The sequence below is a fragment of the Vollenhovia emeryi genome, unplaced genomic scaffold (assembly GCF_000949405.1).
Source record: "Vollenhovia emeryi isolate VEMERY1.0 unplaced genomic scaffold, V.emery_V1.0 DF939182.1, whole genome shotgun sequence".
Taxonomy (NCBI): Eukaryota; Metazoa; Arthropoda; class Insecta; order Hymenoptera; family Formicidae; genus Vollenhovia; species Vollenhovia emeryi.
The window spans coordinates 763,666-779,197 of NW_011967184.1; the positions used below are offsets into that span (position 1 = coordinate 763,666).

General features: G+C 37.5%; 1 protein-coding gene across 2 annotated transcripts in view; it reads left to right on the top strand.

Moving 5' to 3' along the window:
* The window catches only part of LOC105562918, an 86,766-nt gene extending 71,437 nt beyond the window's left edge, over positions 1-15,329 (top strand). Inside the window, exons 4-6 of one of the 2 annotated variants that reach the window (XM_012014092.1) lie at positions 2,002-2,124; positions 4,014-4,202; positions 13,751-15,329. In XM_012014092.1, the coding sequence (XP_011869482.1) occupies positions 2,002-2,124; positions 4,014-4,202; positions 13,751-14,994 (1,556 nt within the window). In that variant the 3' untranslated portion in view covers positions 14,995-15,329. Of the gene's footprint in view, positions 1-2,001; positions 2,125-4,013; positions 4,203-12,745; positions 13,161-13,750 lie in introns of those variants that run through there. The other variant, XR_001008999.1, reaches the window with a different exon arrangement.
* Positions 15,330-15,532: the final 203 nt, after the last annotated feature.

Genomic DNA, 15,532 nt, shown 5'->3' on the forward strand with positions numbered 1-15,532 from the left:
GTTCCGCTGCTAAACGTTATTCTCGAATCCCCTTTTTGCCAGAACTTGAGCAAAAACTCCGCAAATGGCAGCGAATCGTGAAAGTTCGGACAGAAAGGACGGAATCTCAACTGTTAAATTACGTAAAATTACATATGGCCTGTGTGCCTTTTTGCCGCGCACACCCTATCCTTTCGAATCGTCGTCGATCCTTTTATTACCTTCTCTGCGATTCCAGAAGCCCTCGAAGAGTTATAATTGCCAGCGGGAGAACGCGGAAAATCGCTGTCTTCGCCGCCCACCATGAGCTTTTTCACGATCGGTGAAACTTATCGCTCGTTATTACTTCGCATTCCACCGCTTGGGCCGTAATTAGACCAAATGCTTCAAGAATTGCGACGGTTCGATGTCCAAGAATGCGTCAGAAACGCTCTTTCCGCGCGATTAATAATTGTTTCAAAACCAAATATTTCGAATAGCATCATTGTATTATAAAACATGGAACAGTTTCATATTTCATCATTAGTCTTATATGATCGCAAGATTAAAGCGAAATACATATTCTGTCAATTTTATAATGTAGAAATTAACAGCATAATGTAGAAATATATAATATAATACAGATTTCTATATTAATAATATAGAAATTGTACAATATTAATAATAATGGAAGGTTAAATTCACACAAAGGACGCAATTTATGAGAAATTTATGAGTAAATTTTTCTTGTTTTTCTGCAAACTGCAAACAGTTAAGGAAGCAAATAAGTTTCGGTGCTCTTTTGCAAATTAAACTCTGATGCGAAACAATTTAATTTGCAGTTTGCGGTATGCGCGCTCGTTGCACAAAACGTTTATTGAAACTCAAGGTTTCATTTGTAAAAGAGTAAACTTACCGAAGCCATTAGTTTAATGTCGAATTCAGACTTCGAGTGATCCTCGCAATTGAATCGCGCGAATGCCTTTATATCGAGTGTGTCTTTCGGACTCATCGTTATAATTAAATCGAACAGTTGCTTTTATATCCGCACCTAGCCGTGGCTGATTTCCCCGTGAAGCGATATTAGAATTTCGATTGCTAGTAATTTTATATTAAATAGCGCGATTGACTGTAACCTGGCAGATGACCGATACTCAAATTGCACACCAGCTAATTAATTGTACCAGCCTGCAATTTCATTAAACATCTCAATAAATTTGTTCTTTATATGCGACGTTGAATGAAATGTGCGGATATTAAGCTGTCAATAACGTACAAGTCGAAGCGATCTGAATTTGCTACGCTCCATTTAAGTGTGTATTAAGTGCAGTTTATATATTCTCCCTAAAACATTTTAAGTAATGCATTTTCTCTCTTGAATAAAATAAAGATAGAATTAAGGAACGAAATGTGCAACGATTGATTTAGTAATTATTAGCTTATTTTCTATTCTTGAAATTTTCATTGTGAAAGAAGTAACCCAGAGAGTTACCTTCATAAATAATTAAATTGTGTCACATGAGAGTACATATATTATGGTATTTTTTAAGTCGTGAAGTTATTTCCCTTCTTCAAGACTTACCGTTGTAAAGAAAAATTGTTATTTTCAAAGAATAATCACGTGTATAACGGACGTTCGCCTCGTGAAAAATTACGCGAGACTATATGCGAAAAGGTCTTGTGTATTCTCAAAATAGCCTGTCATTGAAGCTTCGTCGTCCATAGGAGAGGGCTTGCTTCGAGCTCGAGAGGTGTACAACCCTTCGGTGAGGTCATTCGCGCGTATACAATGTCTAAAGAAAGTATATCATGACTCGTAGATAGCCTTTAACGTACCGCAGTAATTAAACTCTCACGTGTCTCGTATATATAATATACTAGGTAGACACGGATAAAAGATGCAAATATAATGTAACATCTTTCCAGACAAAATGTGATAAAGTAAATTTAGGCGGAACGCAACGAGAAGAACGTTTATTGAAAAAAAGATTAAGTCATGAAAAAACCTTTTCCGTGCATTAACAAATATTCTGTCATTTTCAGAGCACACCTGCAAAGATTTTCGATGCACTCAGAATGAATTCTGCATCGAGACGGATTTACTTTGTGACGGTGTGAATCACTGTGGCGATGGATCTGATGAGGCCACTTCCACCCTCTGTGCCAGTAAGTTATAAGTTTATTATTCTTTTCAAATTTGATCCTGAGTTATTAACAGTTTTAAACGTACAAGTTTAACTCGGATGTTGGACGTTAATCTTAACACATGTTAGAATCAAGATATTAATGTAAAAATAATAACATTAGAAAACAATAGATATAATTATCTCCCGTTGGAACAGTTCATCGTTGACGACGATGCATATTATTATTTCGAATGCTAGTAATTAGCAGTGTAGACGGTAATGTGCTAGTTAACATGAAATCAATATGTTCGCCATCAAGCTGCATGATATATCAAGGAACTATGTGTACATATCTTTTGAGACACGCTATATTTAATGAGCAAAGCGATTTAGATCGTGAAGATATAATCTCGCATGATTTAGTATGGTTGGTCATGCGTTAGATTCAAGTGTCAAAAAGATAATGAGAATTTCAAAAAAAATTTTTGCCATCAAAAGTTAGTTCGAATAATGTTAATTCGGAATAAAACGAAATAAAAATTTGTGTAATTCATAACCCTCGTTTAACAAAAATATATAGGTTTTACAAGATATAGTGTACGTGTTGTGTGTAGATAATAATTTTATTTATTAAATTTCGTGTAATTTTTATGAGAACCCAGATTAAATTTCTTTGATTATAAATAAACTCCGAGTTTTATTTCTTTCACGACACGCGGGTAATTACGTAACCGATGATTTATCGAGCGCTTTACAACGGCGAAACGTAATGACTTCCCTCATTTTTGTATGCGTGTGAAAATTGTTAGTATTTCGTGGAAATGCGCGGACCAAATTTACATAACATTTATGTTAATGGTTGAAAGTGCGCGTGCGTCGACATCTGAAGAGGTTAATTGCCATGTATTCATTACATATCCAAGAGTAATTCGCAATAGCGACGGAGTAAATTACAAACTTGTCGCATAATGCTTGCTGCGCTCGAAGGAATTTAGCATATGCTACTAATATTTTGTTAATGTGCCATATTACCGTCACAATTCCCGCACTTTAATTAGCAAACAATTAATTTTCACTATTTTGCCGATCATACAATGAGCAACATGTAAACAATACATGAAAATATGTTTCTAGATTTTATATAATTTTTCAGTGCGAGTCATTAAGGCATTTAATAATAACTTAAGTTATTAAGGGACTTAATTTGCCATAATTCTCGAACAATTCTGAAAATTTCCACGAAATTTATTATTTATGTATGTAGTTTTCTCTATTACTTTATGCTTATGCATCGTACATTGCGGGCAGCCACTATCGTTTACTTTACCACTATCGTAACGATGATCGATTCATTCAAAACTTAATGTTGGCCATAAAATTTTTTTATTACTCGCGTTATTTACGGATATCGTGGTCTGTAACGGTAAAACATGAAGTACACACCGCTATATCGATTTCCTGATTCGACGAAAGTGCACGCGTGTCAGGTCAGATCCTTGTTGAAGCGCGCTTAATCATCAAGTATTTGCGCGCTTCAACAAGAAGTTCGCGCTACTGTCCTTTTTTTTAATTGTCTTTACACTACGTTGTTTGTTATAAAAAAGAATCTTTTTTTTAATAAAAAGTTAATGAAAATTGCAACTGCGCGGATATCTCGTTTTATAAAGTTGATTAAAATTATGAGACGGTTATATTACGTTGCGTAACTTTTATGTCATAATATTTTCTCACGCGTTTATTTTTTCCCACATTTTTTATAATTACGGATTTAACTTACAAATTTATGAAGTTACCTTTACGGAATTATTAACACGTCTCCTTTCCCTTGTAACACGTGCGTTATTTTTATTAGACTTGGATTAATTTGAAGCACATTTCTATTTTCGAAATGAAACTTTTCGGATTAACACTTTTTCATTGTAACCGCAGATTCCGAGGCATCGACGATCCTAGGCATGCAGACTACTTGGTTCGCCATCGCCCTTGTTTTTCTGATACTCAGCCTGGGCGGCCTGGTAACGGCGGCGGTTCTCTGCTTTTGCAGGCAGCGTGTTCCTACCCCGAGGCACCCCCATAACGCGCACAATGCTCAGTCTCATCCCCCAGTCAGCTTCCCATGTGAGTCACAAAAAACCTCCCTTACACGTACACGATCGATTCGCGTCGTGGTCGCTGTCGTTGCAACCGCTCGTAGTCGATGCAACCTTGCTACTGTTAGTCAGAGCTCGTTTTCTTTGTGGTTTTACTTCGCGTTACTTCAAAACACGAGGGAAACTTTTTCGCTCTCGCGACGGTTGCGTAATGCCGTTACTCTAAACGACTGTACTTTAACGACACGATCGCACGGGAACACAAAAACTAATTTTTGTAAGTTGACCGACCAATGTTTAGTAATTGCTGTAATTAATTGTGAAGGCACCAAAGTCTTACTTTCAAAATATTTTAAGAGATTCCATATATTAATTCCTGGGAAATAAGATCGTTTTACTTGGATGAGACGGTCTCACTCTCGAGAGTTAAGAAAATTAATATTACATACTATTAATACTATTTGTAGATGTACTTTAAATATATAAAAGCAACAACTTTTTTGACAAGACGAAGTTATAGAAAAAGTCATTTTTAATAATAGTATAATAAAAAAAACGAAAAATTAGAGCAACTACTGAGTTTGAGCATTCACAAAATATCCTGTAAATTATTTCCAAAACAGTTTTAAATCTCCATTGTATTTTGTTTTTTTTACATCAAATATGTATTTATGGAAATTCTGTTTCCACAGCACGAACTACATTAATAGTTATGAAAATTAATTAATTTTCCTCTGAATATGTTAGCAAGCGCATTTAGCCGATTTGCTACAAAGTTGCGCCCTGCATGGGTCGAGCCAATGATCAAAGGACGCACGCGTTCGCGATTACGGCATAAAATATTCATTTATTTATGCTATCACACGTGCACATCAGAACACCATTATGTCTCATATCATTATACAGAAAAGAGGTCGTAGACGTCAGAGTATATTGTTCCATTGATCAGTTCGACATAAAGTATTACGTATCTGTTGACACATTTATCTTTGAAACAAACATTATAATGTCATAAACCTACTTTATCACGTATCAGGTGTCAATTTTCCATAAAGAAATAAAATGGAGATCTCAACGGGATTTTTATTAATAACTGAGGGGAATAGAACGTTATATTTAACACATAATCTAGAGCATTTTGCTAATTCTATGTTTCAAGAATAATTTATAAGATTTTCACGAAGAGAATATTTTGTTCTATAAAGACAGTACGTCTCTTTATTTCTAATAAGTACTGATTGGCAAATAAACGTTTTCCATTGATTTTGCTGTATATTAACGGTGAATGTATAAGTGATGTGCATCTAAATTCTTGGGCCCATTGTGTATTAATTAATACGTAATATATGTTTATTTATCAGAATTGTAGATTAACAATGGATTACATATAATAATGAAGGATTGTTCCGGATTTGGAATTATCACAGTATAATTACATTTACGAAATGTTACGTTATCATGCACCATCATTTCACGTCGCGTGCTGATACTCGATTATGCTGATCTCATTCGAACACCCCATATGTAGTGTTTACTTTTCATTTGATTGCGTAGCGGTTTGCCTCGCACTTCTGCACGTCATCTCGTTTCATGACAACGATTCTAATTAATTAATTAAATCAGATTTGACAGATGCATTTGCCGATTCACATTCCGCCAATCATATATTCGTGGTTGACCATTAAATTTATTTGTGGACGGTAGGTTAAATAACATTTGCGGCTATTCGAATCATTTCTCGACTTCGTCATTTACATGATTTATACTCTTGTAAACTTTTTAAATAAACTCTGCTCCCTTCATTCTCTCAAGTTCTCAAATAACTACATCAACTATTTCGAACAAACTAAATGTAAAGAGAAATGTTGGTTAAAACATGTCATTTAAAGCCATTTGAAAATCTTTTACTATAATATTCAAATCTGTGCGGAGAAGAAAACACCCCATGTTTTATTACAAAATTAATACTGAAAAATTCGCAAGATTATGCAAGTGGAGAGAACATTCTGTATGCTACATACAATCAGATTTGTTTTTTTTATTTATGTAATTTATATTTAAACAACATGTGTTGTCGCGATATAAATACATAAATTAGTCGCGCAAATCGCGCCATTGTTAACTCATCGATAACTCATTTTTCTAACCGCGTTTGACGTCTTAGATTTTTTTCTAACGTTACTTTCTCGGTTGTTTCTTCTTCGTCTTCATACGAGCTACGCCTTTGTCTTTAAAGTATATAAATAAAACACGTAACGGGGACGAACATCTCATGACGCGAATTCGCGACATCGTTGCGCGAACTCGCGACCTTTCAATACAGAACAAAGCCGGCCTAAATATCTGCGGTCGGCGCTGAATTAATCAGGAACCATCGACGCGATTGAATCCCACTCGCTGCTATAATTAAGCAGCGAGAGAGATGATCGATAGACCATTGCGATATTCGCCGCTTACAGCGGCGCCCGTTATTTATTTACGCGTAACTGCTATCGCATATCGGCGGCTGTGACGGTACAACGAAATTAGAGAGCGCAGACAGATGAAAAAAAAAAGAGGGGAAAACCTGAACAAAACGTACATTGGTGTTTTCATTAAGCGATCGATCGCCATACCACCGTTCGGTCCGCTCGCGCTCGTTTTATAATATCGTTTGGCTTTCTGCGATTTCAATCGACTAGCATTTCTAGCGCGCGGTATCGCGATGTTTGCCGCAATTCCATCGGTATATCGCTGTTGTTTTTTGGTTCGACGGTAATCGATAGCAAATAGCGCGTGCCTCGCGGCTTGTTCGTCCCGTTTGTTTATTGCTATTACTGCTAGAAGAGAGAGAGAGAGAGAGAGAGAGAGAGAGAGAGAGAGAGAGAGAGAGAGAGAGAAGATAGAGAGAAAGAGAAAGGGATGAAAGAGGGGGAGGGAACGAGAACGAGAGTGGAACTCGCACTCGCGTTTAAATTAGTTTAATATACGAGAGCCGGGATTCTGTCTCTGCCTCTCTAGCTGCGTCGCGCGCGATGCCGCGCACTGGAAATTCGATTATCCGAAACAAATGGCAGACGAGCGCGACGGATAATTAATTCCCGGAGAAACGCGCGCTTTCGGCTGACTAATGGAACAACGTCTGTCTCAGCTTTGCACACAGGCAGCGCGGAACCAATGCGTTAAGTGATACGTTTTCGGCAGATTATTGACGCACGGGGCTATCGGCGATGGTGCCGCAACGCGCCGTGTCAAGTAGAATCGAGACGAAGTGAATGAGCGCGAACAAACGCGAATGAGCAACTTGTTTCATTGAACGGCGTTGGCGGCACCATTCACATTCATTCAAGCAAAAGTTGTTTATTCACATTTGTTCGCTGATTTGCTCGATCTAAATCTAGCTTTGTACAAATAGTGATCTAGTTTTTGCAGTACGAGTCCAATTTATGATATAAATGGAAACAATTATTCTCGGAAACAAGTATTTTGATACTCTAAAGCGTTTTTCGTTTGTAAAATTCAATTTTCGTAAACGAGTATTATACAATTAGAACATATTTTAGAATTTTCTCTAAATTTTTATTATTAATCTAATCGATTTGATTAAAATTGTTTTTGTCACGTCTAAGGATACAGTTTCAGTTAACAAACTGTTTTACAAGTAATTCTATCTTCTTTACAAGAAAACAGAGCTGAGCTTATAAATATCTATCATCATTCAATGAATATATAAAAATAGATTTGCTTACTATAAATAGATGTTAAGTTATACAAGTGTGAAATACTGAAAAAACTATTTAGAACCTAACTAGAAACAAATAGCTGAAATCATTTCAATTGGAAGTTCAAACAGACTGACCTAATTTAGATTGTCGGATTGTTATAGATATTAGGTATATCTCGCTAAAAAATAATCTTTTTTCGATTAATACGTTTTATCTACTTTTTCGCGAGTTGGTGATTCTATCGATATTAAAATATCCATAAAAATAAAAATACAATCAATAAAAAACAGAAATAAAAATAAAGATTTTATACTAGACAACTTTTCAAATTTTGGGTAGAAATTTTTCACACAATACCTACAGTTAAAAACTGATTTGTAGAAAAACGTTATTAATTTTTATCTATCAAAACTTGCAGTTGATAACCAATATTTTCGATTCAAATTTTGTGTATTTAATCGCCAGGACTCTTTTTTTAAACGTATACAAAAATTGTAAAATAAATTCTTTTGGGGAAGAACCAAAATTTTATCGGTTATATCGAATTAAATATAGCTATCTTCGCAGAAATGAGGGCGAAGTTGTGTGAACGAAGAAGACCACTGCTACGTCGTCGCCCCGATTTAATGGAGCGCGTCGGCTTGATAACACGACCGTCGCTTGCGTATTCCAAGATTTATTAGTGACGCACGTAACTTTTTGCAGTAGCATGTTTCGAATATGGTGAACTCTAACACTGTAACAAGCGGCGCGTACGAGATAACTTTAATAAAAAGAATGCTAGTTCACAGTTATGTATTTTAATGTTTGCGAAATCAGAAAAGTACTGTATTTTAAACGTTCTCCGTATTTTAATCGTTTCTCTAATTTCTGTGTGCTTTCCTTTCACTTTTAGCTACGTCTGAATTATTCGCGACACACGAATTAAGACGTCTTTTAATCTTTGACCAAACTCACCCTTCTCGCTGCAATTTCTCTTTGAGCTATTTCATTAATCGGAATTCTCTTTTATATCTCACAATCAGTCTATACATATTACGGTTTTAATTGAGATCAAAGTTGTAAAATACATAATACAGAGAGAAATATTTAATTATGTTTAATTTTTCCGTTATTGATTGTATCGAATTAAAATAAATAAAATAGCCTTCCATTATTTTTGCTTTTTGTTGTCGGTTTTTACATATTTCACAAATTACTTCATAATTGAATATGAAGTTCGTACCTACGATAAAAGATGTTCTTTTCACGGTACATTTTTACACGACGTGTTTAATGAATACGCTCGCAAAATACGCATTTCGCGGTTGCGTTAGTTTGTACGGCATCGTGCGTGTTGCACCACCGTCCATGCAGATATTTGTACATCGATGCGCCATGCAATCTCACCCACTGCCGTTTTGTCGAATTTCGTTCGACCGATATTTATTCGAGCCAGTGCCAATCATGCTTCCGCCAAAAACCGTCCGGCATAATAAAGATCAAATGATTTTGCAGATCGCCAGCTAAATGAAAATTAATTTTGAACATAGACGTGAATTCGACTGAATCAAAATTCGTGCATAGCGATTAAAACATTTCCGCTGACGCGTCCTGCGCATCTCGAAGAGAGCAAAGGTATTCAGAATGTATTATATGATATGATTTGATGTGATACTTGATTGGAGTCAAGTCTAGGCAAACACGAATTATAAATAACATCTGATTACGAGTTCGGCGAAAATAACGCGGTATATCGAGTTTTATATTATAAATCAGAGTAAATGTTCAACCTGTAAAATAAACCGGGTTTCATCAAATATTTATAAAATCTCTACGTGTACGTATCACATGTAGAAAGTTGCGCGTTCAAATAAGATTTCCGAAGAACGTAGATAATCGAGAAATACTCGACATTGAAATAATTTTATGTAATATTTCGTGCAATAGCACATTTTCTTTGGCGAAAACGTAAATTTCTCATTGCAATTATTGTTGTACTCGAGATAATTATATTCCTAAAATTTCTATCAACAATAAAATTCTTTCGCACTTCTGATTAAACGAACGATAAGGTATCGCCAAGAGAGTGTAAAAAATAATAACTTCTTTTAAAGGAGAAATTATAACATAATATTGTGGAAATTGAAGAAAGTATAATATCAAAAGAGAAGAAAATATCGATTTATAGATGCACCGGTATATCGCGTCGTGTCTCTTACAAAATAAATGTCGATATCTTATATCTTAACTAAAAGTTTTGCATGTGCACCCTTGCTATTCCCCTATCTCGAGAATACAGAGGAGAATGTAGAATAAATAGAGGCAAAAGATACATCATTGGAACTTTGGCTTTGGTCCAAAAAAGACTCGACAACTTCGTCGACGGTGTTCCGAGACCGGTTGGAAAAATAGAAAAATGCATTTCCTCGTTCGCTGTTCTGCGACTCGTTTATGTACATTTCAATAATAAATAGTTGCAGCAGAGTTCGTAATTGAATACGCTGAAACAGGAAACAAAACGCAACGCGATTGCGCGATAATTAATAAATGATACTTAACAGTCGGAATGATAAAACGCCAAAGAGGTAGATGAGCAATCAGAGTGTCACGAAGAGTCATTAAGTTTTTACCTGCAGATTAATGAACGTCGAAATATAATAATTCGCGCATACACAAAATGGCATTTGTATTCGTTCACAAACTAGTGAAATTAATTCATTCAGTGATGAAGCCGCGCTCGTGGCAATTAATACAGCTATATGCAATACGGTACGTCTATTTCGAGTATGTGTATTATGGGATGGACCAAATTCGATCGCTAATATATAAGCCATATAAGCTAATTTAGGTATTTCCGCTTATGCTATTGATTTCATCGTTCGCCTATGTAACACGGATTCCACTTTTAAAATGGAGATTGCAGTATGATTGCCTGATAGGCCGCCCACCACAAATTGAGGTAGTCTGTACTCGGTATCGATTTTCTTTGAAAATTCAGTATATAACACGATTAACGGGGATCTACGGTAATTGCAATTTTAACCGTAATTAAGCAATGCATGATGAAAATTTAAACGAACCGCTGTGCAAAAATAAATATTGCTGACAATATTGAAAGTCTTATTTCGACCAAATTGCAATGTTTTATTATTTTTTTATTCAATTCATTATTATTATTATGCATTTATAGATATTTCTAGTCCATGATACAATCACGGTGATGTAATACAATGACTTTAATTATTCATTGCCTTCGTATAAAATTATAAATTGTAATAATATAATAATCTGTATAATTATTCATTATTTCGATAAAATTTCGATATAAAAATTTTTTTTATGTTTAATAATGAAAATTTATTCATCACGATTTAGTCTTTTACGATGATGCTGTACGAGGACGAAATATTTGCCAATCAAGTTAACAAGTTTTTTCGATTGTGCAGCAAGCTTGAATATGAAATATCTGAATGCGTCTTATCATTCGGATATTCATATTTTTGAGCATGTTGAAATGTATACTTTCGTTCGCATATAGATGCACGCTTTCCAGTATGAAATGAGACTACCGATCTATATTTAGAGAATTTTTACGAGTGGTCGGGCATAGCTGAAATACGAATGCGAACATTCGTCCTTCTTTTTCCTTTTCTCTTTTAGTTTGTAGCTTATGCGAACAAGCTCGTTTCGGGTCTTGGCTGGATTCAAAACCACTGCCAAAAAGTAGGATTTTATTCTAGCAAAATATCTAAATTATTTGTTCCAGCGATAAACTTGTCTCTCGTAACATTTTAGTTCCAATTTGGATGAGATTTGTCATGTATATATTTTTCAGCTATATATTTCTCACTTATCTTTCTTCAATTGAGTTTTCTGTATCTTAATTTTTACAGTAATGGTAATATATTTTCTATAATCTGCATATATTTGTTTCCGCAGTAAATGATGATACACATGCGGCCGTAACGCGAAATGATCTTAGATCAATAATGACTGGTAATTTAGGCATTACGGTATAGGCATAATTGGGACAGTCAACGAATGTAAAAGTGTTTCTGACCGCAATTAATTAACATTCACATCCTCGCCGGTCGCGAAAGTTTATATGATACGTTTGTAGGCTACGTGCCAACTCGAACGAAATTTCACCTTCTCGCGCGCTTTATCGAAACGGAAGTAACGAACGAATACTTTCACGAGCTCTTCCGAAACGCGCGGATCCTACACGAAGAGCTCGTGTCGAAACGATCGATGATACTTTACTCCAGGTAAGGAAATGGCACTTATTTCGAGCTTCGATGATATTTGGTAGTACAATCGCGGTAATTATTGCGAACGAGACTCGAGCCGTAACAGGAAGTTAGCGCATTATTCAAAGCAGCTTTCGATGTCATTGGTGTTAGTCACGCGATGCAGGGCACATGTTATCGTGTACGTACTGTAAATCAACTTCTAATTGCCTGAACCACGTCCGACAATAAAAGCTCCGAACTGTCTTTCATCGTTAAAACATTATCCTGACAATGAAATATGTTTCCTCCAATCGGCACAAAGATTCTACGACGCTAACATATTTTTACCTTCAAACAATTTCTTTCCAAAAATCGAATTAGTTACTGCAAAATCAATATGCACGAATTAGAATTTAAAAACGTCGACTTTGAAATTAAAAAAATTAAAAATAAATAATTCGCGACTAAAAATATAGTCAAGTTGATTGTTCGATCGTTAAATCATAAAATTGTCTCATTCTTGTTCTGATTCGAATTCTTTTTCCACCAATACACAAGTTAGAAAAAAATTCACTTATATCTGCTGCAGCGAGAAAGTTTTCTTTCAACGTACAAACGAATTTCGCTACGTGCCAATATATCGCGCAGTTCCGACAGGCAGCGCTTAAAGAAACACGAGTATTTCGGAAAGACCCAATTTGTCCTACAAGAGGTGAGTGCCATTACAGCTCACATGCCGTTAAATCATCTCTTGCCGTTTGTCGACGTGATGAATTCTAACCCGCCAATCGTGCATCCAAGCCTTTATCGATCCATCGCCATTGCCGCAATCATTTCTCGAATCGCTTGCTCGTCTGCCGCCTTTGCACAATCACTCCACTGATGATATCGCCCCTACCATTTTATCCAACTGTATTAGTCAGTCGAGCGGTATCAATGGCACGTCTAATCAGTGTACTTCGTCGAAGTGCGTCGCGACCACTGGACGCTTGCAAAATGCCGTGCAGTGTGCTCTAGTTCATCATCGGTTCGACCTACGTGGAGTTGCATCGTTTTGCGCGCGGAGTGGTGAGTGGTGAAAAGAACGTAATAACTTTCTCGAGGAATAACGATTCAATTTCCTACATTGATCGGTGTATCGTGATTCATTCTTTCTCGTAATATCAAGCACTATTATAATAATGTTAATAACTATTCTAATATATAAGTATCGAAATTTTCTCATTTATATAAAAGATCACTTCTTTTGATTTTTATCGGAAAGCTGACGTGTATTTCAATATGCGACTTAATGCGTGACGTATCTTCATACGTGTCATATCTTAACGCGCGTTGCTTCGTATCAATATGTGATATCATTGGTGCGCGCGATACTGTCGATACAAGAAAGATAAACGTTGCGTGAAGTGTTTGTGAACGACGGGAGAGCAATTTTTATTGAGATAAACGTTCAGGAGTGGCTCGCATCTTGCAATTTTTACGTTTCATTGGAAAAACCTGAATTTTTCACCGTTCCTCTGTGTATTAATTCCTCAAAGAGACTTTCAATTTTTTAGCCACGTTACTAAAACGTGGCGTTTACTTTTCGCGACTCACCCCGTGCGCGCGCATCGATCCGCGACTGATCAAACATCGCCGCGTGTGGCGGTGCTCTTTAGGGATTCCAAGCTCGTCGAGGCTCGTCCAGTACGTGCCGTTCGTCTGCCGCCGAGTTTCGCCCGCGACGATCGACCAGTCGTTGCACCGACCAGTTCCCGCTAGACGGTCGCCTGGAATCACTCGCAGACGAATCTTCGTGCGATATCACGGCCAAGGTGGAGCTACCGGCGGACCTAAGATGACGATCGCCAACCAGGCTGGTAGTCCACCAACCTGGAGGATTTTCACGATTCTTCTATTAGTCTGCGAGTTCGCCGCGGCCGCGAACACACAGACGTTCGTCGTGAGCAATACCGTTGACAATCAGATCGGTAGAGACTTCTTCGTGGGGCCGTGCCTGGTGAACACCAATCAGACCTGTCCCGACGAAGAAGTGACGTTCTTTCTCTATACCAAACATAATCCAGGAGAGGGGCAGCAATTACTTGTCAACGGCACCAGCTCGAATCTCGCCGATACCAACTTCGTGGCAGCGTTTCCCACGAAGATCATCGTGCACGGTTACAATTCGGACATGCAACTAGGTCACTTGGTGGATATTAGGAACGAGTATCTGAAGAGGGGCAGCTACAATCTCATAGCGATTGACTGGCATCGTTTGGCGACAGCACCGTGCTACCCCGTGGCCGTCCACAATGTGCCTCACGTGGGCGACTGTCTGGCACAGCTGGTCGACCGTCTGAGGGACTACGGCGCCAAGGACATCCACGTGATCGGCTTCAGTCTGGGCGCCCATGTACCGGCTTTCGCAGCCAACGCGCTGCAACCGTACAAGCTTGCGAGGATCACCGGTCTTGACCCGGCTATGCCGCTCTTCGTCACCGTCGGCAAGAACGAGAAGCTCGACGCCAGCGACGCCGAATTCGTCGACGTGTTGCACACAAATGCCTTCATTCAGGGCAAGATCGAGCCGAGCGGTCATATCGACTTTTACATGAACGGCGGAGTCAATCAGCCTGGTTGCTGGCAGCAAGGGAATCCTTTCGGGTGCAACCACCACAGAGCGGCGGAGTACTTCGCCGAGTCGATCAACACGAAAGTCGGTTTCTGGGGCTGGCCCTGTTCTGGTTTCGTAGCGTATCTTCTGGGTCTCTGCCCGCCCAGATTTCCCGCGGTGCTGATGGGCGAGGACGTCGATAGGAAATATCGGGGTTTTCATCTGGTGAAGACGAGGGCGCATAGCCCGTACGCGGATGGAATGTTCACGGTGGAGGATTTTTACCAGCAGAATCTCTATCAGTGATCGCGACAATATCTTGCACCAACATTTTCTTTTGAATACGGAGAAAATGCTACGACAGACTCCGTATAAATTGATGAAACGTGAGGCAAGGGATATATTATTGCAAAAACGTAAAAGATTTTTCGCGTTAACACCACCTCACGTGTCGGCGAGATTGAGACATCTCGATAGTGCCAAGTATTTTGTCGTAAAAATACTACGCGTATAAGTCACTCAACCGCGGAGAACTCCGATTAGAATACATTCAAAGACAAGTATCAGTAGAGGAACCCGGGGCATAACGGGAACGCTAAGGTTAAAATTAATTTTAAACAAAATGAAAATACATAAATGAATTATTTTTTTACGAAAATATTCTTTGAAATGTCTACTATAAGAAAAAAAATGGTTTTACTGTGAAAGAATAGTTTAAAAGGACGAAATTTTTATTGTATTGAGACCATGACTTAATCTGATTATCATTTTATGCGGGGCATAATGGGACTCCTCACAAAACTTATATATTTCTTATACATTAATGTTTAAAACTTATTAAAAA